At 31.5% G+C, this 25,428-nt stretch overlaps 1 protein-coding gene across 1 annotated transcript in view; it reads right to left on the bottom strand.

The window, feature by feature from the left end:
* LOC134718604 (deleted in malignant brain tumors 1 protein-like) overlaps positions 1-21,698 on the bottom strand; it is a 44,631-nt gene extending 22,933 nt beyond the window's left edge. Inside the window, exons 1-14 of the mRNA XM_063581232.1 lie at positions 21,636-21,698; positions 18,268-18,316; positions 17,194-17,229; positions 15,386-15,427; positions 14,079-14,220; positions 12,024-12,178; positions 10,991-11,041; positions 9,236-9,259; positions 8,796-8,940; positions 6,778-6,941; positions 5,449-5,469; positions 3,744-3,800; positions 1,413-1,436; positions 979-1,123 (exon numbers count right to left, since the gene is read on the bottom strand). Coding sequence (XP_063437302.1) covers positions 979-1,123; positions 1,413-1,436; positions 3,744-3,800; positions 5,449-5,469; positions 6,778-6,941; positions 8,796-8,940; positions 9,236-9,259; positions 10,991-11,041; positions 12,024-12,178; positions 14,079-14,220; positions 15,386-15,427; positions 17,194-17,229; positions 18,268-18,316; positions 21,636-21,656 — 1,076 coding nt within the window. The 5' untranslated portion in view covers positions 21,657-21,698. The remainder of the gene's footprint in view (positions 1-978; positions 1,124-1,412; positions 1,437-3,743; positions 3,801-5,448; positions 5,470-6,777; positions 6,942-8,795; positions 8,941-9,235; positions 9,260-10,990; positions 11,042-12,023; positions 12,179-14,078; positions 14,221-15,385; positions 15,428-17,193; positions 17,230-18,267; positions 18,317-21,635) is intronic.
* Positions 21,699-25,428: the final 3,730 nt, after the last annotated feature.

The following is a 25,428-nucleotide window of genomic DNA, read 5'->3' as shown; positions in this document are numbered from 1 at the left end:
TTTATCCATTTTTACAAAATGTCCTTTCTGCAAGTTTTCTCATTTACTGCAAAATCTATAAAGTTTGAGCATAATACCATCGAATGCAACAGGCCACTAAATTCTAATTGAATGTCATAGGACTTAGAATTAAGGGATTTTTTAAATCAATGGAAATAAATGTCTTTTGAATATCACCGTTTTTGGCTGAACCTCTGATAATTGTCATGTGATTGGGCAATTTTGAACCCCCCCCCCCCCCCCAAAAAAAAAAATTCCATCATTCTCTCATGATCTACTCTTGTCATTGTTGGCAGAAAATCAGTTCGTGCATACACGCCACATGCATGTGTAATGTGTAAAAAAATACTTGCGAAGTCTTCTGGTTCAAAAAATAAAAATCAACAATTATGTTTCAACTGGGCAATTTGGGTAACCTGATGTCATAAAAAATCAGACCCGAGTTTAACGGATTTATCGGGGTTTTTTTTCATATTTTTCCCAGTTTTGTCTTCCATTGATACAATGAATTATATTATCCTATAGAAATCTACTTCATTTATGATAATGTATTCGATTGAATATCTATCATAAGTTGAACATTAAGTCCACGTATGTGGATTCTTGGAAAGTTACGGACATCCCTATTGGTATAATAAAAAAAGTTACGGACAAGTTGTTTTGAAGTTACGGACAGCCTAAGCGTTATTTTAAATCGGGCTGTGATCTTTTATTTCGTAGAATTTTATCACCTGTTTTATTTAGGGGTTTCCCTAAACGATTAATACAACTTTTTAATTCAGTGGTTTAATTGATGCATCAATGGTATTGTTATTCTAGAGATGAAAAGTTCCTAACCAACGCAAGGCGGCTCCATCTTTGGCTGTGGGTAACTTAAGTTACCCACAGCCGTTTAAGCACAGTGTCATTGGCACATACGCCACAACTTATTATATCCATTGGAACGGTAATTTATGTATGAGAAGATGACTTTATTACCCATATCTGTTGTATCCCAACATTGTACAAATTACTTTAGCTTCGTTTGTGTCAAAGTCGTCATCACAAATAGTTCCCCAGACTCCATTGTGGTATATTTCAACACGTCCTTCCCAATAATAATTACCACCAACTAGCCTTACATCTGCAAAATTAATATAATAGTATTGCAATATATTATATTTTCTCTTTTTAATGTTAAATCCACCATTGTACAAGGGATGAAAAATATAATTTCTTTTCTTTTGATATATTTAAAGATGAAATCTCTTGACATTAGTGAAGAAAATTAAAAAAATAACTATTCTAAGGAGTGTTATAAATGTAAAATGAAAATGGTTATGCTTAGACATTAATTCGTAGACACGCTCTATAGATTTTGAAGACATTCTCTAAACGCTAGACTTAACTTCGATATTTAAGTAAAAACTTACTTGTATAAGAACCACTAGTTTCTACTGAAAACCAAAATATAACAGAATGATTGTAAATACATGTTTTGATCTGATACATTCAAAACTTAAAGATTTGATTACAAAATATATATGCAACGTTCATTTGTACAATGTATTTTTTTTGCTGGTTTTAGGGCATTTTTTACAACGTTTGTAATTGGTTTTTTTTGGTTTTTTTTTCAACAGTCTGGTCTTTTGAATCGGCTTTTTATTTTATCAATATAAATCACTAGTTTCTACTGAAAACCACAAAAAATAAAATATAACGATTGCAAATACATAGATATAAGAAAATGTGGTTTGAGTGCCAATGAGAAAACTGTCCGCCCAAGTCATAAATTAAAGTAAACCATTACGGTCAAAGTACGGTTTTCAACACGAAGCATTAACTAACACCGAACACCAAACTATAAAGGGCCCCAAAAATTACTGGTTTAAAACGATTTAAACGGGAAAACCAACCTATATGAAAAAACAAAAAAACAAGAAAAAATTATGAACCACAAACATTTGATAACACAAATATTCCAACCTTTATATATCTTTTAATGCCCTTTTTGGAGCATTTTTTCAACGTTTGTACTATGGCGTTAATTTAATTGAAACATTCTTCTTTCTGTCTATATTTTGAATCTGTTTCGGCTTAACGTTTTACACTTGGTCGTACCATGTTTGTAAGGACTTTTAATGTGCCAATAGTTTATAAAAGGTAACAGTTAAGGGTAATCCAAGTATGTACAATATCTATAAATTTGCTATGTGTTAAACCTAGCTTATGATTGGGAATCACGTTTAAAGGAAGCCTAAACTAAGGTACCTTTGCAAAAGTCACCTGTAAAAATCAAAATTATAAAATACCAAACTCCAAGGAAAATTTCAACGGAAAGTACTTCATCAAATAGCAAGTTCTTTGCCCAAACACATCAAACGAATGAATACCAACTGTCAATTTCTTGACTTGGTACTGGCATTTTCTTAAAAAATAGTAGATTGAAATGTTAAATAGCTAGCTCACCTTTGCAGCTGTATACAGTTATCAAAAGTACCAGGATTATAATTTTAAACGCCAGACGCGCGTTTCGTCTACATAAGACTCATCAGTGACGCTCAGATCAAAATAGTTAAAAATTCAAATAAAAACAAAGTTGAAGAGCATTGAGGATCCAAAATTTCAAAAAGTTGTGCCAAATACGGCTAAGGTAGTCTACTCCTGGGGTAAGAACATCCTTAGTTTTTCGCAAAATTCAAAGTTTTGTAAACAGAAAATTTATAAAAATGACCATATAATTGATATTCATGTCAACACCGAAGTGCTGACTACTGGGCTGGTGATACCCTCGGGGACGAAACGTCCACCAGCAGTGGCATCGACCCAGTGGTGTAAACAGTTATCAAAAGTACCATGATTATAATTTTAAACGCCAGACGCGCGTTTCGTCTACATAAGACTCATCAGTGACGCTCAGATCAAAATAGTTAAAAATTCAAATAAAAACAAAGTTTAAGAGCATTGAGGATCCAAAATTCCAAAAAAGTTGTGCCAAATACGGCTAAGGTAATCTACTCCTGGGGTAAGAAAATCCTTAGCTTTTCGCAAAATTCAAAGTTTTGTAAACAGAAAATTTATAAAAATGACCATATAATTGATATTCATGTCAACACCGAAGTGCTGACTACTGGGCTGGTGATACCCTCGGGGACGAAACGTCCACCAGCAGTTGCATCGACCCAGTGGTGTATGACAGTCACATACATTATATTATATTTAACAAAATACGTGAACAGAACAAACAGACATAATAGGTACAATTGTCAAAAATACGGGAATGGCAGTCAACATTGTTTTATAATCTTAATCTATATAAAACCAAACAAATATATTTCAACAAAAAAGCAAAAGGCATATAGACAAAGCATATTAGCAAATTCGAAAGACCAGTATATAAGAATTTACCAAAGCACAATAACTCATGGCGAGATGTTTAAGTACCAAGCAACATCAAATAGATATTATCAAAAATAGACTAAAAAGTATAAGTTATAATTTAATATGAAGTTCAAATATTACTACGTGAAACACTGTTTACCCTTCGTTTTACATTGGATTTTTTTAGAGGAGATTTTGATGTAAAGATTTTCCTTCCCCGACTGACATACTTTGGATACCATCTCATCAGTTTATTTCCAAAGTTAGTCTGTCCGTTCGTACTCACAATGTGTTCAATATGTATTCACCTAAATATATTAGATTGTCAATATTTTTTTATTAAAGGACAATTATTTATTTTTTTGAAATGACGAAATACATACCGGATTGAAGCGTTGTGGCTGATTCCTCCGTGGTTACCGAGTATGTGGTTATCGAGTCTGAAATACAAAGGAAAGAGGACATTGAAATACAATGCTTACTGAACTGGATGTCGATATATTTAGATTTAGTTTTTGTTTCCTTTCAACTTAATAGTTGCCAGTATGCTTATCTCATGGAAGCCAAATATCTTTATCAACGTATTTGTTGCATTCCAGTTTGAAAACAAGGTCAAAGCATTCAGTTTTGTTTAATCTATGATCACAGAATAATTAAAATGTATTTTTATTTAAAATGTTATCTTAAAAGAAAAGATAATCGTAAACATTTTCATCAAATCAAAGACCTCTGATATCGAAATATGTTCTATATGATATTAATAATTGTCTATATTGTATTTCGACTTAAAGATTAACTATCGACCAACAACTACAAACTGTCCTTTCTTATGAACAAAAACTTCATTTACTGATATCACGGATATAAAAGTCATCTATGTTATTTGACACTTTTAATGCAAATTACATTATATTTCTAGATAGATATGCTTTGTTACAATGTATAATTAGGAAGTGAAATTTGATCAAATGCAAACACGATGGAATAATACAGATCACATGATTTCAATCGCCAAGGTGAAAGTAAAATAACAAAAATATCGAACTCTTAAACCAATTCCCAAAGGAAACTCATTAATGAAATAAATGGCAAAATAAAAAGCTTTAACATATCAGACAAACGCAATACAAATATCATATTCCGGACATGGTACTGGTACTGGTATTTTCTTATATAAAAAAAATAAAAAACACAAAAACATCGAACTCCAAAATAAGTTCAAAACAGGGCAATTCTATGAAACCTGACACGCTCAAATTTTTAACTATATAAACCACCCGAACGAATAGAAAACGATTGTCATGTTACTAAATTGGTTCAGACATAGTCCGACAAAAATGGTGTTGCAAACCTCTTTTTATAGGTAGCTTTTAAATCTTTCATAAAACAAAACAGACATAATAACATGAATAAATAAATACAAGTGTTTAAAATTGGGGTACATCAGTCAACACTGTTTTATAATCTTAATAACTATAAAAAAAAAAAGAAACAAAAGAAAGAAAACTGTGTAAACAAGAAAAGAAGGGAACACAAAATGGCATATAGACATTTTAGAAACAAAATATGAAAGACAATGAAAGACAAGAATTTAAAGCATGTTAATTTTCAAATTAAAGAATAAATGTTTCTTAAGTTTTCCAATAGGTTTATCTGAAATCTAACAGTTTTCTTTAAAAAATGTAATGAATATAACCCATTAATGTGCTCAATAGATTAAGCAAAATAAGTGTGTGATTTATTGTTTTTCATTCTCCTTATTGGGAGTATGAACGTTCACAAGTTTGCATAGTTTAATATCAAATTTTAAGGCAAGTTCAGGTAAAAGTACAAAAAAGTAATATTAACATGTCAAGAATACTTACATCACTTTAAAAACATGCAATCTTTAATTTTGAAACAATAAAAAGCAACAATAAATAAAGATTCACATGAAGCAATCGTCTTTATAAAACATTACACTTTACAGATACAGTTGTCATTGAAAAAGATTTTGTAGTAACATGCATGCGAGTCCATTGTTAACATGACGTTTAAACAAACTTACATACAAGTTTAAAACACTACCATAAGATTTTTTGTACTTACTACCTCCTGATTTAGGATAACCTGCAATTAAACAATAAAATGATAAACGTATTTTTACATGATATGTGCTATTTAGTTCCCTCGATAAAAGTCTTTATATATAAAGATATCACAAACTAGTCAAAATATTAACTAAATTTATCATCGATATAAGGACATCATTCGTAAATATAGCTCAACATGCAGACTTCTTATACGTTTAGGTATTTCACATCCATTTTTTATGAAAATATTCTTTATAAAGCACAAAAATGTCAGTTTTCACCGCAAAAACTAACAGAACCTTTAAATAGACTTATTAAGAAGGGATATAGTTACGATACTGTTGTCAGGTCATTAAAGATTGCATATTTTGGCGTTAATATTGATTCACTTATAGGGTCTGTGCATCGGAACTTAACACATTTATTCAAAAACCAGTTGTTGGCATGACACGGGTTATGTTCTTCTCAAATGTGTTATGATGGTATGATACAAACCTAACGGGAAGGATTGTGCCTGATATTCATATGATGAAATCATAATCTTTCAATCAGTTTAATTGAATTCTGGAGCTGGCATGTCAGTTAACTGCTAGTAGTCTGTTGTTATTTATGTATAATTGTTATTTTGTTTATTTTCTTTGGTTACATCTTCTGACATCAGACTCGGACTTTTCTTGAATTGAATTTTAAATGTACGTATTGTTAGGCGTTTACGTTTCTACATTTGCTAGAGGTATAGGGGGAGGGTTGAGATCTCATAAACATGTTTAACCCCGCCGCTTTTTTGCGCCTGTCCCAAGTCAGGAGCCTCTGGCCTTTGTTAGTCTTGTATTAATTTAATTTTAGTTTCATGGGTACATTTTGGAAATTAGTATGGCGTTCATTATCAATGAACTAGTATATATTTGATTAGGGGCCAGCTGAAAGACGCTCCGGGTGCGGGAATTTTTCGTTACATTGAAGACCTGTTGGTGACCTTCTGCTGATGTTTTTTCTATGGTCGGGTTGTTGTCTCTTTGATACATTCCCCATTTCCTTTCTCAGTTTTATTTAAAGGCCAATAACTTCAATAAGGTGTCGACTGATTATTTTGATCATATCAACGTATTTGAAAACCTGTCTATCTGTTATAATGTTTGTGATAATAGGCAAGTACGTAATCAACAACAAAAAATCTGCTATTTACACAAACTTTATGAAAAAACGAGTTCAAAAATAACATATTACGAGAACAAGCTCATCAGTGATTAGGTAAAACATAAATCTTTGACGAGATTAAAAATATAGTTTCCGATATCAACCAGTGGATCAATCAAATATGCACGTCTAATTCAAATGAACTTACGACAGGAAACACTTGCATCTTCGCCATGACCACAATTATGGTGGTTCCATCCATTTGATGCACAATGCGATATATCGCTCTCATATCCATTGCATTGTAAGTCATCCAACATAATTGAACCGCGCCCTTCACCAAATGCCGCGCTCCCATATGCTGTTACGCTCCTAAAATGATTTGAAATGTGGTGTAAAATATTTAGAAATTTTAATGGTAGTTATTTCTTTGAATAATTTTGCTGAATTCATAACATATCGAAATTACGATGGTAATACATTGTAATACGCCATGACTTTTTGCACTTGCTTCAAAACCTTTAATCGACGAACAAATACAACATAATCAGTTGTTTCAAAATTTATACACACATCAACGATTACACTTGACTTTAACATCTAAATGAGGAGTCTTTTCCTTTTTATTATCACCCTGTATCAAGAAACATAAAAAGTAGTATAAATCAATATAAAACTTCCTTTAAAAAACTATTGCAAATATAGTGTAAGTGATAAACATTTTCGATGCCATGGCAGACATAATAAGATGTGGTACGATAGCTTATAAGATAACCTTTCAGCAGAGAACAAACGACGAAGATGTAAGCAACTGTACTCACCATTTGACTTGCAAACAAAAAATAAGCTGATGTAATATGTTTAAACCTATAAGCAATACAACGGATGCTAATATCACATAAATTATTATGAACCTTTCGTATGGATGTTCCAAATAAATATATTATGATTTGTGTTTCATTCTAGTACGAAAATTAATGATTCTATTTAAATATGTATACATATTTTTGTCCTACCTTCTTTGTTGGAAACTTGTTTTATATGCAACCGTATACCATCTCCTTATTTTTTGTTATGTGTTCTAAAGTTTCAATTAGTGTTTACAAGTATTGCCTCGTCGTAGAAATAGTACTTAAAGTCATATGAAACGAGTGAGTGGTGAAAAATAATGTTTATCCAATTCTTAAACCAATGCATGTATATATGTCATAAAATTAGTCCTCTGTGCACGAATTTATCATTTTTTACGCAAATTTATCGTTTAATCGTCAATTTTTTTTTCTCTTCGTCTGTTATGATTTAACAATATGGCTGCTCATTAAATGCCGAGTTTTGAAGCCGAAGTTTGCCGACTATCACCTTATAGTCAACAAATAACAAAAGCATGGGTAGTAAGCACGTGTTTAATATGTACAATCAGATAATTGTTTATTTTAATGACAGATCCATGCGTATTGCGATCACCGGATTTTTACGAGGAGGGTTACGCTCAGGTCACTATGCATACGGAAATTATGTCGACGAATTGATTCCTCTAAGGAAGCAATCAAAAATAAGTTAACTTCTTTTAAATGTGGAAAAATTAAAGAATTTTCCTCAGAAAAAATGTATATCTACATAAGTTGTATAACGAAAACTATCTATTTAGTTATAAAAAAAAACATATGCATATTTTTTTTTAATTTGAGGTTTCTTATGAGTTTAATTTATTTTGTAAATGCATGATAATGGTGGGAGTGGCATGTTACTGTTTAGTTGAAGTTTTCAATTCCTGCAGACAAAGCATTTGATTGTTTTACATTTGGCTTTGTAAAGCTTTATTATCGACTAAATAGAATAATGTTATTTCAAACTCGTGTGTTATATAAACTTATTACTATCACAAAAACAAAAACATTTAACATTTGCTTTTTGTGATTTTGTTTTTTTTAAAGTGAAATGCCACTAGAACTATGAGTTTAACTATTGTCTTCAAAATAGTTTAAGATTGTATTAGGAACACCATACATAAAAAAACATACAATCATATCCGAATTTACATACATGTGGTAAGAGGGTCCTTTACAGCTTGCTGTTCGGTGTGAGACAACTTGAAGGCTCCGTGTTGAAGACCTATAATGGTTAACTTTTACAAATATGAATTGTCTCTTTGTTACACATACCACATCTTCTAATATTTTTTGGAACCGTAGTTAATCTAAAAAGATGAGAAACTGACTGAATTACCCATATCTGTTGTATCCTAACATTGTACATATAACTTTAGCTTCGTTTGTGTCAAAGTTGTCATCACAAATAGTTCCCCAGGCTCCATTATGGTATATCTCAACACGTCCTTCCCAATAATAATTACCACCAACAAGCCTTACATCTAAAAAAATAAATATTATAGTAATCAAATGTATGATATATGTCTTCTTTGACACGAATCAAATTTGTGTACACGGTATGAAAAATATAATTTCTTTTCTTTATACATTTCGATATGAAATCATTTGGCTTTAGTACAGACAGATGAAAAACAATAAAGAAATAAGGAGGTTTTTGTTTTACATGCAACATGAAAATGTGAACACTTAGGTATTTATTGCTGAACACGCTTACTTGAACTTTTAAGACATTTTATAAACGCTAGATTTGACTTCATTTTTCAACTATAAACTTACTTGTATATGAACCACTAGTATCAACTGAAAAACAAGATAAAACTTGAAGATTGTAAATACATGTGTTGTTCTGATACATTCAAAACTTAAAGATTTGATTACAAAATATATTTCAACGTTTATATCTACAATGTCTTTTACTGCTCTTTATGTGGCATTTTTGTACATTGTTTGTAATTGTGTTGGTTTTTTTTCAACAGTCTGGTCTTTTGAATCGGCTTTAGATAGCATTTTACACTCGGTCATGTCATAATATAAAGGAATGTCGTGCCAAAAGTTTATAAATAGAGGTAAAAATTGGCCGTTTCAAAATTTAAAGTATCATGGGCAATTGCATTTGTTCGTAATCAAAATTGAAAATAATGTCATGTCATTGGTTAAATTTCCATTGTTTATGTCATTTTCAACCAATCAGGAAGTTTTGGTGTACACTTTTGAAAAATTTACCCAGAATGCATTAGGTTATGAAATGTCGAAATAATGGTTATTCAAGCATTCACAACGTCTATAAATCTGTTATTTGTTGTGCCTATCTTACGATAAGGAATCACGTTCCAAGGACGCCTTTACTACTTAAGGTAATCAAACAGCATCCGTTAAAGTCATATGAAACGAGTGAGTGGTGAACAATAATGTTTATCAAATTCTTGAACAAGTGCATATTTATATCATAAACTTAGTCCTCTGTGCACGATTTTATCATATTTTACTCAAATAAATGGTATAATCGTCAATTTTTGTTCTCTCTGTCTGTTACGAATTTATGTTAACCAAGAAAAGCGAAAGGACATACGTAAACAGGAGACAGGAAAACAAAAATGTAGCATAGCACAATAACACAATGACGGCATATATATGTACCGAGCCACGTGAACTATCTTACTACATTAAAGTCATAAGAAACGAGTGACCGGTGAAAAATTATGTTCTTCCAATTCTTGAACCAATGCATACACACATCATAAACTTAGTCTTCTGTGCACGAATTTATCATTTTTTTCGTGAAAATTTCGTATAATCGTCATTTTTTTTTTCAATCGGTCAGTGTTGTTGTGAAAATATGGCAGGTAATTAAAGTTCGTGTTTTGAAGCCGAAGTTTAACGATGGTCACCTGTTTGTCAACAATCGACAAAAAATTAAAAAAAAAGCATGGAAAGAGAGCACGTGTTTAACATGTGTATTCAGATAATAGTTTATTTTAAGGACATCCATGCGTATTGTGATCACCGGAGTTTTACGAGATGGGTTACACTGAGGTCACGTTGCATACGGAAAATATGTCGGGGGAATTGGTTGCTGGAAGCAAGCAATTAAAATAAAGTAAACTTCTTCTAAATATGAATAAATTAAAGAATTTTCTTCAGGAAAAAAGTATATGTACATAAGTTTTATAATGAAAACTATCCATTGAGTTATAAAAAACATATGCATTATTTTTTTTGATTTGAGGTTTCTTATGACTTTAAGCGCTGCCGATCCTTTATTACACGTTGAATAGATTAATGAGAGGCGATAATATACTAGATTAATCACATCTTTAAATGTTGTGACTATTGTTCTACGACTCGTGATCCACACTGACTTTTTTAAAAAAGCTATATGATTAATTTATTAACACAGTTTTCAATATAGATATTCATCTAAATGTATAATAGTGTTTAAGAATATTATGTATTTCCTACTTTTGCAGGTCAATTATTGAACGTAGAAATAACAAGTAAAGAAAAACAATTTCCTTATAACGAAATACTTACCGGAATAGAGAGACGTTGTTACTGATTCCTCAGTGGTTATTGGGCTGGAGTCTGAAATAGAAAATAAGAGGACATTGTTTCCTTTCAATTTTATCAGAAACCCGATACTTGAAATATGCTTATCTATTTGAAGCAAATATGTTTAGTTAAGTATTGTTCGCATTCCATATAGTTTAAAACCAATATAAAGTCAAAGCATACACCTGATTTGTTTTAATCAATTTTTTAACTATAATAGCAGGAATATCAACATATTATCTTATACAAAAAATATTTAAAAAAAAGATAATCGACATCATTTTTATTTTACTATTTTCATCGAAACGAGAAAATCTGCTTTATCGAAACATGGTCTATGTGATATGGTTTATAATCAGCAACTGTCATTAATGTGTTTCGACTTATAGGTAAACTATCGAGCACCAATAACCTTCTTTGTCATGATACAAACATTCACTTATTGATATAAAAGTCATTTAAATTATCTAACATGTAAACTAGCATATATACAGAGTCAAAGCGGTCCACGAATGTAATTTTTTCCGGAAATTAATTTCTGTAGTAATCTGTATACATATATTGTTACATGTAAATCAAACCATTTATTATTATTAATTTACTGAACAACCTACAGGGGTGTCCTGTCAAATGCTGTAGACATGGAATTCATTATAACAGCAATAATGCAATAGTGCAATAAATCAGATTTTAGATAAAAAAAAACAAAAAAAAACAACAACATGTAAATGCAAATCACATTATATTTCTAGATAATTAATATTCCTTGTTACAAGAAAGTAAAATTTAATAAAATGCAAACACGATGGGTTAATACAGATGATACCATTTTAATCGCAAAGGAACAGGTAAAATAACAAAAATTCTTTAATCATTCTATAGACAAAGCATGTAATGAAGTTTATGCAATTTGCGATAAAAAGCACGTTATTTCACTTCAATGTAAATTTATGAAACACCTATACATCTCTGAAACCCCTAGACAAACAGTGCATGAAATATTTCACTAACATACCACATTCAATGTATAATTTGTAAGTGCAGTAAGTGTTGCTTCCGAAGTTGCGTCCAGTACAACCGTCTACGCCATTGCTATTGGAATATCCAGGACAAAGAAAATCTTTAACTATAGCTGGTTTACTTTCATAGTATTGGGATATACTATATGCTCTAAAAATAGAATTGACTATATTGGATGCTGAATATGTACTGATTGATAAATTGCAGTCTGTGTACGGATTGATAGCTTAGTCTTAGAGGCATGAATTTTTGATTACTTGTTAATGACTTTGAACTAGCTGTCAAATAACTGCGAGTACTCCCAGATCTGTTCATTGTGTCTTTTTTGGTCGGGATGTATAAGTACCCGGCCACGTCCACTTTTATTTTTTGTCTATCGGATGAGTTAAGCCTTTTTCAACTGATTTTTATAGTTTGTTCTTATGTTGTACTGTTATACCACTGTCCCAGGTTAGGGGAGGGTTGAGATCTCGCTAACATGGGTAACCCCGCCACATTATTTATGTATGTGCCTGTCCCAACTCAGGAGCCTGTAAATCAGTGGTTGTCGTTTGTTTATGTATTACATATTTGTTTTCGTTAATTTTTGTACAAAAATAAGGCCATAAGTTTTCTCGTTTGAATTGTTTTACATTGTCTTATCGGTGCCTTTTATAGCTGACTATATGCTGTATGGGCTTTGTTCTTTTGATTTTGCCTTTTAATTTTGGATTTTCCTCGGAGTTCAGTATTTTTGTGCTTTTACTATTTGCTCATTGTTGAAGGTCGTACGGTGACCTATAATTGTTAATGTTTGTGTCATTTTGGTCTTTTATGGATAGTTGTCTCATTGGCAATCATACCACATCTTCTTTTTTATATAACATGAATGATTTTGATTATGAGTTTTAAGGTATTGTTGTAAGCATTGAACTAGCTGTCTGTAACTGCGAGTCCTCCTAGATCTGTACGTAGTGTCTTTTTGTTGTTGTGGTGTAAAAGTACTAGTCTACGTCCACTCTGCGTTTGTTAGATTTCTATGTGCATCCATCTGATGGAGTTGAGATTTTTATAACTGATTTGTATAGTTTGTTCTTATGTTGTACTGCTACACCACTAAATCAGGTAAGGGGAGGGTAGGCGCGCGTTCAAACAAGTTTAATATCGTTCACTTTTGGAATGTGCCTGTCCAAAGTCAGAGGCTGTAATTCCGTGGTAATCGTTTTCTGCTGTGTTACATATTTGTTTTTGCATTTATCATTTTGTATATGAATTATGCCGTTAGTTTTTCTTGTTTTATCTGTTTTTCATTTGTCATTTCGGGGTCTTTAATGGCAGACTATGCGATATGGGCTATGCTGAAAGCTGTACGGTGATTAATAATTGTTAATTTCTGTGTCGTTTATTGGGAGTTGGCTAATTGGCAATCACATCACATTCGCTTTTTTAATTTTAAGTTTTGATGAAACTTGGAAAATATTGTTTGGCAATATGTGAAGAAATGATACAAGTTGAAAAACACGTATACGAATATACTTTCACATAAATTGCTATTGGTTAATATTTGCTCTTGTGTATAAAAGTATATAATACATATTCTTGTAATCATGATAGTTTGATCTATAAGCCAAATGCTTGTTATATAAGCAGTCTATATTTTATCGTGTGTTTTTTTCTATTTTGTGATGTTATGCTATTGTTTTAGAAAAAGGGAGAAGGTTTGGATCCATTAAAACGTTTAATCCCGCTAAAAATGCTTGCACCTATCCTAAGTCAGGAATCTGATGTACAGAAGCTGTCGTTTGTTTATGTAATATATACGTGTTTCTCGTTTCTTTATTTTCTTTTTTTATACAGATTAGACCGTTGGTTTTCCCGTTTGAATGGTTTTACACTAGTAATTTTGGGGCCCTTTATAGCTTGTTGTTCGGTGTGAGCCAAGGCTCCGTGTTGAAGGCCGTACATTGACCTATAATGGTTTACTTTGTTTTATATTGTTATTTGAATGGAGAATTGTCTCATTGGCTCTCACACCACATCTTCCTATATCTATAAAAGTATAAATACGTACGATGAGAATCCAAGATAGCGACAAACTGAGTCAAATTGGTATGCACGTTGGTGAGAGCTATAACAAACATAACCCCATCTTCCGTTGTAGTAAAGCATAAGTGATCCTCGGGATCCTCCATTTAAGCGTATCGGGATATGACCTGTATCAACAATTAACCATGTGACCTTGTTTAATAAATTACTGTTTAAATGGTAAAATAGCAGGACAAAGCATCTGCATTAAAATTTAAGTATATCTAAAACCTCTAAGCTTTCGGAAATGCATTAAATGTTTTAACTTCACCAAAATGAACTCTTAATTGTGGATTTGAATTAAGATGAGTCTATATTAAACAAATATATATAACTGTAATCATTAAAATTATTCACCCATTCGATGTTTGTTATTGTGTCTTATTTTCTATTTCCAATTTGATTTACATGTCGTGTGATGCATGCATTGATTAAATGTCTATAACTTTTTATCAGATGGTTAATTCATTGAAGACCTATTGGTGACCTTCTGTTGTTGTTTTTTCTTTGATTGGCTTGTTGCCTCTTTGACATATTCCCCATTTTCATTCTCAATTGTATTGTAATATTTTGTAAGTTAGTTTCAGTAGATCATGTCTTCTCAAGCCAAATGAAACACGTTCCTTTATTTCTGATGATCTGTGATAAATACAAAGCGAAATTGCATTCTCATGAACTAATGTGAATCTTACATGAAATTCATGTGAATGTAACCTCAAACAAGCTAATAAATACGTGAAAGTCATTTGCAATCAGTTCATATGAGTTTCATGTGAAATACATATGACACCCATGGATTTCCACATGAAAATCGCATGCCTTTTTTTAAAGTATAGTTCACAGTTAGGAAAAAAACCATCTATAAATTTTAAAATGTAATCAAAATCAAGCAACAAAAATCTTTTTTTCTGAAAAGTTGAAATGAAATACTTGTGAATTTGTTTTACTTCAGAGTCATGTAAATCATAATTCATGGGAAATTCACCATCCTTTTTGCACGTCTTGTTTGAATTAAATCTTATGTGAAATGATTGTCGTGAGATTCATACGAAGTTCACGTTGCAAAAATTGCTTTTGTACTTAAACACGAGACATCATATTGAAAAAAGGCAATGCACATAATGATAAAAGCAGGCAATACTAATAGTATTTACTTCGATTTTTATAGTTTTACAGTATGTTCTGCACAAATAGTGTCCTACTGTGTAATGTGACTACAAGTAGTTAAAACTTTTAAAATTAAAAAAACATAAAGAAGAGAGAGGTAAAGCGCTATAATCATACTGTACATACCATATCGTCCGATCGTCCAATCGTAAGTCGTAGTTTCAGAATCTAAAAATCAATTTCAAAATTTGTTTTTGTTTTTCTCAGAGAAAGAGAGCAAGAACATAGTTATAATACAGATTGCATATCATATCATTGATATTCAGAAATCAGACAGCACTTTGGAAAATAATGAAGAGGAGGATCTACAAACAACTATTCATATCAAACGAATAGAGTTACCATTTCCTGACAATGTAGTGTAACAAAAATATAAGGTTTTTTACAATTTTAATTACAATGTATCAATAAATGTTTATCTAATGAATTGGTGTTAAAAGCAGGACGAAAGATACATTGTACCAGAGCGACAGTCAAACTCATAAATCAAAAATAAACTGACAACGCCATGGCTAAAAACAAAACAGACAAACAGACAAACAAAAGTACATATGACATATACCCTGCTCCACATGTGGTACCCGTCGTGTTGCTTATGTGATAACAAATCTGGTAAATATTCTAAGTCGGTAGCTTACATTCATGAACGAGAAGGGGATTGTAGTTACGACTTAAGGAACATACCCGATATCATTTGTGAAACGGTTATTCCATAACGGTCAACAAACGTGTGATGGCGTCTATAGAATTTACAAAGGGATGATTTCAACGTCACTATTTGGAACTCTTGGTTTAATAGCTTCCTTGTAAGCAGCAACCATCTATCAAGATAATTATGATAGAAAATGCAAGCACGGGAATATCGTACCAATTGGGAGATATATACTCCGTATGCAGGTGCTGCTGGAATGTTTCTACTTAGAATTGGAAAGTTCACAATTGGAAAGCTGAAATCATCTCTTTTGTCGTAAAGTTTAGTTTTTAACCGACCCTCAATGACAATTTCTAGATGCAAGTTCGATGGGATATGAGGCCGACTTATCTGTAGCTGTTTAGTATCCTTTATCTCTAGTTCGATGGGATAGATGCGTTCATCAAAGTCAACAAATTTTGAATTATTTAGTGAACAAAAATCATCTATACATCTAACAGCCAAAGGGCCAAAACACAAGTACACTGTATCGTCCAGGATATAAGATTCATAACTGTATAATGTTTCAATTTGTTAAAGGAGCATTAGCAACGAGACATTGCAAAAAATTAAATATGATTTTCTTCTTCTGTTCGAATAATGAAAATAAAAAAGTGAAATAATAATTCGCAGTTAGCGGCAAATTTGGTCGTTCAAAATAAGCTAAGAAACATAGCTGATGAATTATTCATTTGCAAGTGAATAATTGGATCTCAGTGAATCCTAATTCGTGTGAATTTGGATATAACCCTATGTTGTACATGGATTATGCATGTATTCAGCTATTCAGAAATGTCAAAATTATAAGTGAAACAAATGTGACTGATTCATTCCATAAGAATATTATTCTGGTAAAGGTAGGCACGACGCTAAACAAACGTTTTAACTACAATATCAGTCTATGGAAGAATCGAATCGATACAAACGTTTCTTATATCAAATAACGATATTATCTAATATGAATCATAAATATAGCCACGATGATTAGGAAAATACGAAATTTAAAACAAATTGTTCAAAAATAAACAACAATTAATTCTAAATATCCATTCAGAAGTTAGTTAAAAGGAAAGGTTTATGTCCGTGTAAAAGTTGAAGTGCTGTGTTCTCCTTATGTATTTAAATAAACAATTGCTATAAATTATAATAGCAATGCAATACTTTTAAAATATGATAGCGGCATTTTTGTTTTGTCAATATAAGTATTTAATAATATCGATATGAAAATCATAATATTACTTACTTGTAGATATGTCTGATGGGTCTTCAGTAGTGATACCTTAAACGAAATATCCAAATTATTAAGATTCACTTTATCAAAAATATCAATTCGGAATAAATTTTGATCAAATGTCAAAAACTCCAATAAAACAGGAAGAGCTTTGAGAGTAATAGTTTGGTCACACTATAAGTGATATTTCTGCTTGTTTCTGTGTTTGAATACGCCACCAAGATGCAATTCTGAAGCTTTCCGAGTGAGATTTGCTCCATATAAGCTGAATTTACCAATCTTAACCCTCTTTGCTTTTTTAAATCACTATTCAATAACATTTTGGCAAATAGATATAACAAATAAAACATTTGTAGCAACACATATCCTCCAAAACTTCAACAGCGCTTCAAATTGCGAGTTACACAATAAACTCTTAAAAGATACCTTAATATTTTCATAATACCCAATAAGTCTTCATCTTAAAGCAACATGACGGGTGCCACATTTGGAGCAGGATCTGCTTACTCTTTCTGAGTATATGAGAGCACCTTGTTGGATTCTCGTCGCTCAGTCTTTGGAAGAGTTGTTCTCTGTCTTCTTTTTTTTCGCCGTGGCGTTGTTAGTATAATATTCTCGACTTATGAGTTTGAATACTCTTTTTATTTGCTTTCTACCACGAACAAAAACAAACGGATATGGTTAAGAGGCTAATACGCACATACCTCCTGCTCTGTGGTTAGTGTCCGGTATGATAAATATATCACATTTCTGATTTTTTTATTGAAATAAATTCTAAAAACTGAATTAACAAAGCAAATTATTGTTATTGTAATTCCTGTAAATTAAGTGTTTTACGACCTACTTACACAGCCAATTTTGCATAGGTACTATGTCTGTACCAAAAATATGTAGTACTGGAAATCTACTTTTCATATTCAACACTATTTGGTTACTCAAGTATTGTAAAATACGGGTACGTAAATAGTACAATAATTTTAAAGTAAAGAAATAGTACTAAATATCAAAATTTTCAATACTACATATTTTAAATACAAAGATAGTACCTATGCAAAATTAGCTGTGTAGAAGGTTATTCCAACTTACTATTATCAAACCAAACTGCAGATATTCCGTCCAGAAAGACGCAACTAATCTGTAGAAATAAGAATCAGAATCATTATAAAATGCATACAATATATATATGTTACAGATCTAATACAAAAAAAGCACTCTCAAATTTGAAAATTAACACTCTATCATTTTACTGAACTATACAAAAAGATTCGTGTGTTCATTAAAATAGTTTAAGCTGAAATGGGAAATGTGTCAAAGAGACAACACCTAGACCATAGAGCAGAAAGCAGCACAAGGCACATGTGTCTTTCACATAGCGTGAAAATCATGTTTCAGCTGATTGGCACATGATCAATATTTATCTAAGGTACCAGGATTATAACTTAATACGCCAGACTCGCGTTTCGTCTACATAAGACTTATCAGTGACGCTCATATCAAAAGAGTTGTAAAGCTAAACGAGAACAAAATTGAAGAGCATTAAGTATCCTAAATTCCACAAAGTTGTGCCAAATACGACATAGGTTAGCTATTCCTGGGATAAGAAAATCCTACGATTTTCAAAAAAATAAAGTTTTGTCAAATGTGTACTAGTTCAGTGAAAATGTACGTCTCTGAAATATATAAATGAACAAAAATTTAAAAAAAATACTAATAAAGTCTAAATGCTTCTGACTTGGGTAAGGCGCAAACAGTCGGCGGGTTTAAAAATGTTTGGTGATATCTCAGCCCTCTCCATGCATCAAGACAATTAAAAAAGCTAGTAAAGAAACACCCGGCAATACGCAGAGTGAAACTCAGCTTAAACGAATTCCGAGTCCGATGAACAGGTAATAGAAGAAACTTAACCAAATTACAATGATACATAAAATATTATAGGACTATTAGCAGTAACTGACATGACAGCCTCAGACATCAATTAAACAAAATGAAAGATTTGATTTCTTTATTATGCGCAAATCTAGTACAATTCCTAACATTAGGAATTTAAAATAATACCATCATAAAATATATGTGAAGACATTGATTGTTAACACGTATCATGCCATCAACTTTTTTTCGAATAAATACAAAATAGTCAGGAATATGTCGAAGAGACAACAACCCGTCTAAACAGCGAAAAACAGTGGATGGCGTACCAAACGGCGTGCCTCAGCTTTCCCCTTAACAAAAAAGTGTACTCGAACAGTGTTAATGAAAGTCATCGTAAAATACGAAATATACTATGCTGATTACTGGCCTGGTGATACCCTCGGGGTCGAAACGTTCCCCAGCAGTGGCACCGACCAAGTGGTGGAAGAAGTTATCAAATGTTCCAGGATTAAGATTTGATACGCCAGACGTGCGTTTCGTCTACATAAAACTCATCAGTGACGCTCAGTTCAAAAAATTTAAAAGCCAAACAAGTACAAAGTTGAAGAGCATTGAGGACCCAAAATTCCAAAAAGTTGTGTCAAATACGGCTAATGTAATCTATTCCTGAGATGAAAAATCATTAGTTGTTCAAATTTTTGTAAACAGGTATTCATAAAAATTACCATATAATTGATATTCATGCCAACACCGAAGTGCTGACTACTGGTCTGGTGATACTCTCGGGGACAAAACCTCCACCAGCACTGACATCGACTACTGTCACAGTGTCTATTTCCGATGATGATTTAGTAAATGTTTTGAGTAGTTTGTGATATCGAAAACCATGATGTAATATTTTTTTCAATAATACATAGGTTTCATACAAGACAATAACAATCAAAACCAAAGGACATTTACATCAACAGTTATAAATAATAAATAAGAAACAACTAGAACTCCACTTAAAACCGGGAGTGAAATCAGGTGCTCCGGAAGGGTGAGAATTGGTTAACAAGTTGAGATATGTTAACACCATAAGATGGTGACAAGGGAACGTCACTATTTAAAAATAAAGAAATGTAAAATTATTTTTTTTATCGTAAATTTTGGTCTTTTAAGCTTCCTGTTATTGATATAGATATCAAGATCCAAGAAAGGACCGTCTTCGTTGTCAATATTAGCTTTATTTAAAGTAAGTTAAGCAAAATGTTTAAATTTTGTTGTGTCAAATGTTGTTTTAAGAATGTTAGTCTTAAATTGTAACGCATAACAATACAGAAACAGGTCCGCAAAAAGTTGTGCACAGTAAGTGCCAATTGGAATACGATAAATTAGCGATATACGGAATATTCAAGGGTAGTTATCGTATCAAAGCAATTTGACATATTCTCATTGGTTGTTGTAGCTATAAATTGACCTATGTGAGATTAACTTAAAGCATGTATTTTTCATTCTGACTTTTTATATGCCCATTTCATTATGTGTGTGAATGTTTTCATAATGAGATTATAAAAATGGGGATGTAGATGAGTACATAGAGAGACGAAAAATCTAATCTTTGAAAAAAATTGAAATCAACGATATGAACATCCATCTATCATGTACTTCCAACGGAATTTTGACAAAAGTAATTAATTCCACTATTTATATGCCATGTATTTATTTGGTATCAGTCAGATTCGTCCATATATAAATAACTACTTTCATAATGATTCACACTGTTTTGTGCTTTGGTTGTGTTATTTGTATATTGTCTTAAAGTCATATGAAACGAGTAACTTTTGAATGAAAATGTTTATTCAATTTTTCATAGTTTTTTTGGTCTTCTGTGCACAATTCTATCGGTCTGTCATGTTTTGAAGCCCATAGGTTACCGATTGTCACCTTTATAGTAAACAATCAACAGAAAAGTATGAATATTAAGCACGTGTATAACAATACAATTATAGTTCATTTAAATTACCGATCCATGCGTATTGCAATCACCGTATTTTTACAAGAAAGGTCACGCTGAGTGTACTGCATACAGAAAACATATCGGCGAATTGTTTATTGGAAGCATACAATTAAATATAAGTAAATTTCTTCAAAATTTTGACAATTCATAGAACTTTCTTTTAAAAAAAGTATATGGACATAAGTTTTGTAATAAGAACTAACCCATTAAGTTATAAAAAAAGACATATGCAATAATTAGTTTTTATTGGTTGAAGTTTCATATGACTTTAAGTTGTTTATATAATTGACCTCATGTTACACCTTTCAATGTGTCGGAATGTTTATCAATATATGTTGAAAATATTGTAAAATCGTATGTTCATCGTTCCAATGGGGTTGTTTATGGTTGATTGATTGATGCAATCCTTGACATATTTCAGTGAGCTATTATATTGTTCAAAATTCAACAAAAATTAAAATTTTGACTTCTAAGGATATTTTTTTTCAATATTTTTTTTTATCTTAAAACGACTCTTCATTCAACGTACACATTTTACGTTCGGAGAGTATGCTTAAAACATGTCAGACTCAAAAAAAATACTCACAGAGACTAGAATTACAAGCATTGTATTCCCTTGACCAGAGTCTGGTTAATGGAGTAAACAAAACATCAGATAATGAATTTTACAAAAATTTGATATTGTCCTTATTGGGCACAAAAAGGGATTTTTTTTTAAATTGTGATTTGTTTAATCTATATTTTTTCCATAAAAAGAAAGAAATAATTACGATGAATTTTATAGATGTTTATATTAACTTTCTAATAGAATAAAGAAATAATGCATTACATATAAAAGAAAACACAAATGAATTTAAATTCACCTTGTTACATTGAACTTATGATAAAACAAGTATTGATTTTTATCAAGTACTTCCCTCTTATTAAGTTTGCTTTATCTTTAAATTTATCATAATAACCGTCTTATTAGATACGAAATTCTTATTATTAAAGGGACATACATGGATCTCATTTTTATATATATCTTTATTTCTCAACAAACCAAATTACAATGGTATAGAGATACACACAATAATTACATAGTTCATATGTACAAACATACGAAAATTATACGAAAGCAAGAGGAGGTACATATCATATATTACGATATACATATTAAACTAAATGATATCAAGTACATGAATTACCCAGGAGAGCCTAAATGAATATTTACAAGTCTTATATATTTGCACAAGTTATTAAGATCAGAAAGATTTTTACTATTCATCAGTTCATTAAATTTCAATGCAGTTGGTTGATTTCTATATTTTTTTCTCAAAAACTGTTTACGATCATCATTAAATACAGAACACATAAAAATATAATGAAATTCATCTCCGATGTCTCCAGAATTACAAAGTAAGCATTTTCTATTTTCTCTTGCAACGTTTTGCCATCTACCAGTCTCAATAGGAAATCTATGACTTCCTGTTCTCAATCTACATAATGTAATAATATTTCTATCATCTAATTTTTTTAAATAATATATAGTTTTCTTTATACATACGGTAGTTAATAGCTTTTGACGATTCTTGCACGTTAGTGTGCCATTTCTGTTTAAATTGATCAACAAGATTTTGTTTCACAATAGTATAAAGCCATGTATCGTTTACAAAATGACTATAACTATTTACGAAGTCAGTCATTGTTTGTGGTGGGTTATATTTTAATCAGAAATAAAACTCACTTCATTAACATATAAAGCATTGTTTAAGTTGTCTAATATTGATTATGTATAGCATTTATTGTCTTTCTGATTCGAGTTTATAGCTGATTCATATGCAATGATACCGCGTTTCCTTTCTTTATCTTTTAAATCAAATATATTCATTGCGCTGGATTTCGGATAGACTGGTCCCCGATCTGAATATCCAGTATATGACATATATACCAATAAAAACCGTATGGCTTTCAGCTAATACCGTAGTACTGGGAACCAGGATAGATTTCGGATATCTCGGACGTTTCCTAACATAGAAAAAGACAATTACCTTGATCTCTAACGTTTTCCTTTCAAATATCTGGGTCCATCTGATGGAGTCTTACAAACGTAATGAGACAGTTATTTCGGTTTCACTAACGTTTTCCTTAATTGGACAATATTATCTAAAAGAGATACCAAAGGGAGAAAAAAAAAACTTTTGAGTAGAATAGAAAGTAACAAACGCACGGCAAAACAAAAAAAAACAAATGCAACGAGGAGTGTCTACAAAACACTATAAACAAACCAAATGACAGAGAAACGCGAAACCTGTAATAAAAGACTGTGGGTGTCAGGATGCCCGGAAAGGTAAGCTGTCCCTGCAAAATGTTTGCACCTGTCGTGCTGCTCATATTTAGTTAGTTTTTAAATTATCAGATTTGTTGTTGATGTTTTTTTAATTGTTTTATTGGCAATGAAAAATAAATTTTACATAAATGCAAGTAAAAGCAAAAAATTGAAATGAAAAAATAATAGCATAAATAGTATGTGTATCGGTGCATTGTTAAACCAGTTTTCTTCATTATTAAACGTCTTTGTACCAAGTCAATGTTTTAGTTTAGTTTACTTCAAAAGTTATTTATCAGTACTTAATTACTTAGAATTGTTTAAAATTAAAAACAGCTTCTCAAAAATCGTTGTAAATATTTAGCAATATTTGTGTTGTTCATTTCTTATCACTATTTATAGATATCACGAATTTAAGTTCGCATGTCCAATTTATGTTTGGTTGTTAATATGACTTTATTCATCAAACGTTTAACCACGATATTTTGTCATGATAAAAAAAACTAAGCCGAAACCGATTGAAACAAACAAACAAACAAAACCGACACAAACAAGTTATAATTCCGTATTTATTCTCGATTCCCCCCTTTTATCTTTGCATTCGACCGTGTAAGTCACGTGACTGTAGCGTATTGTGACGTCACTTCCAAGTGTTCTGACGTTTGAACGGGAAGCTTGTTCAATCCCACCAACCTACCCCGACAATCTGCTATTTTGGATTATTAGGTCTTTCCACTTTTCCGTGGAAAGACCTATTGGTTTTCTTCTGATTATTATTATTATTTTTTTTCTTCCGCCAACTTTTTGTTCCTTCGCAATTTTTTTGTTTCGCAAGATGTCGCTTAAACATATGGTATATGATATCGAACAGTTATAACGCTTTTGTAACTGACACCGCGTAACCAAAATCTTTTCAATGTAAGAGTTATCTCCCCGAACACTGTTTTTCTTGTGATCGCTTAATATTCGCAACCGTATAAGAAACCGACAAATTTATTTTACCAAATTGCTTGTTATATCCTCAGGATGATTTGATATATTTTGACCGAAGCTGTCCGGAGACTCCATATGGGAGTTATTTCCCCTTTTATATTTGATATAAGTGATATGCATTTTTAACTGGAAAACCACAAGTGTAAGAGGCCTAGGGTCTTTTGATTTGAGGTCCTTGGTCCAAAAAACTGAAAATGAGGTCAAGGTCAAAGGTCAAGGTCATGATTAAATTTTTGACTTTGGCTTGTTATCTCTTATTTTCAGAAATCTTATAAGATATCGACAAAATATTTCCACATAATTTTTAGTCGCATCATGTAGTTACACATAACTTTTAGTCGAAAGGGTACGTAAACATTTGCTGCGAGTTTTCCCCCCTTTTATATCTAATATCAAACGTATGGTAATATAACTCATTAACAATATAAAGTAAACACCTAGAGTCTTTTGATTTGAGGTCCTTGGTTCATGACCTTGAAATTGAGCTCAAGGTCATATGTTAATTTAAATTTCTAGATTTTGACCTTTGTTTTTACCTCATATGTATTCATGTTAAACCTATTAGACTTTTTGCATTAGGTTGCAAGCAGTATGACGTTGAAAAAGCTAACCGGAAGTGACCTTTTGTAAACCGGAAGTTGCTAATTTTTGTAATAAATTATTGTAAAAGTATGTAAAACCATATATTTTTGGAATCAGCGTCAAATAAACTCTAAGACAGTACCGGAAGTAACCTATTTTGAACCGGAAGTAAAAAATTATCTTCCTTGTTTATATCTTACTGACGTATAGAAACCTTATATTTTTGGAATCAGCGTTCAATAAGTTGTCATTTGACGCTGAAATTGACATTTAAAACTAAATTTTAATATTTTCATATAAAAAAAATCATTACTGGTGGAAAGACCATCAATGGTTCTCTGAACAATTGGTTTTTAATTTTTTCTGCTGTTGTTTTTTAATATTTTTCAGGTATATGACCTAGTGACCTAGTGAGTTTAGGAAGACCGGAAACGGATCCAGCTGGAAACAATGGATTTTCGGACTAAATGGAGTATGGCAATTATTGTAATGGATG

Source organism: Mytilus trossulus, chromosome 5, assembly GCF_036588685.1.
Source record: "Mytilus trossulus isolate FHL-02 chromosome 5, PNRI_Mtr1.1.1.hap1, whole genome shotgun sequence".
NCBI lineage: Eukaryota > Metazoa > Mollusca > Bivalvia > Mytilida > Mytilidae > Mytilus > Mytilus trossulus.
This window is presented reverse-complemented; position numbering and strand designations above follow the sequence as displayed.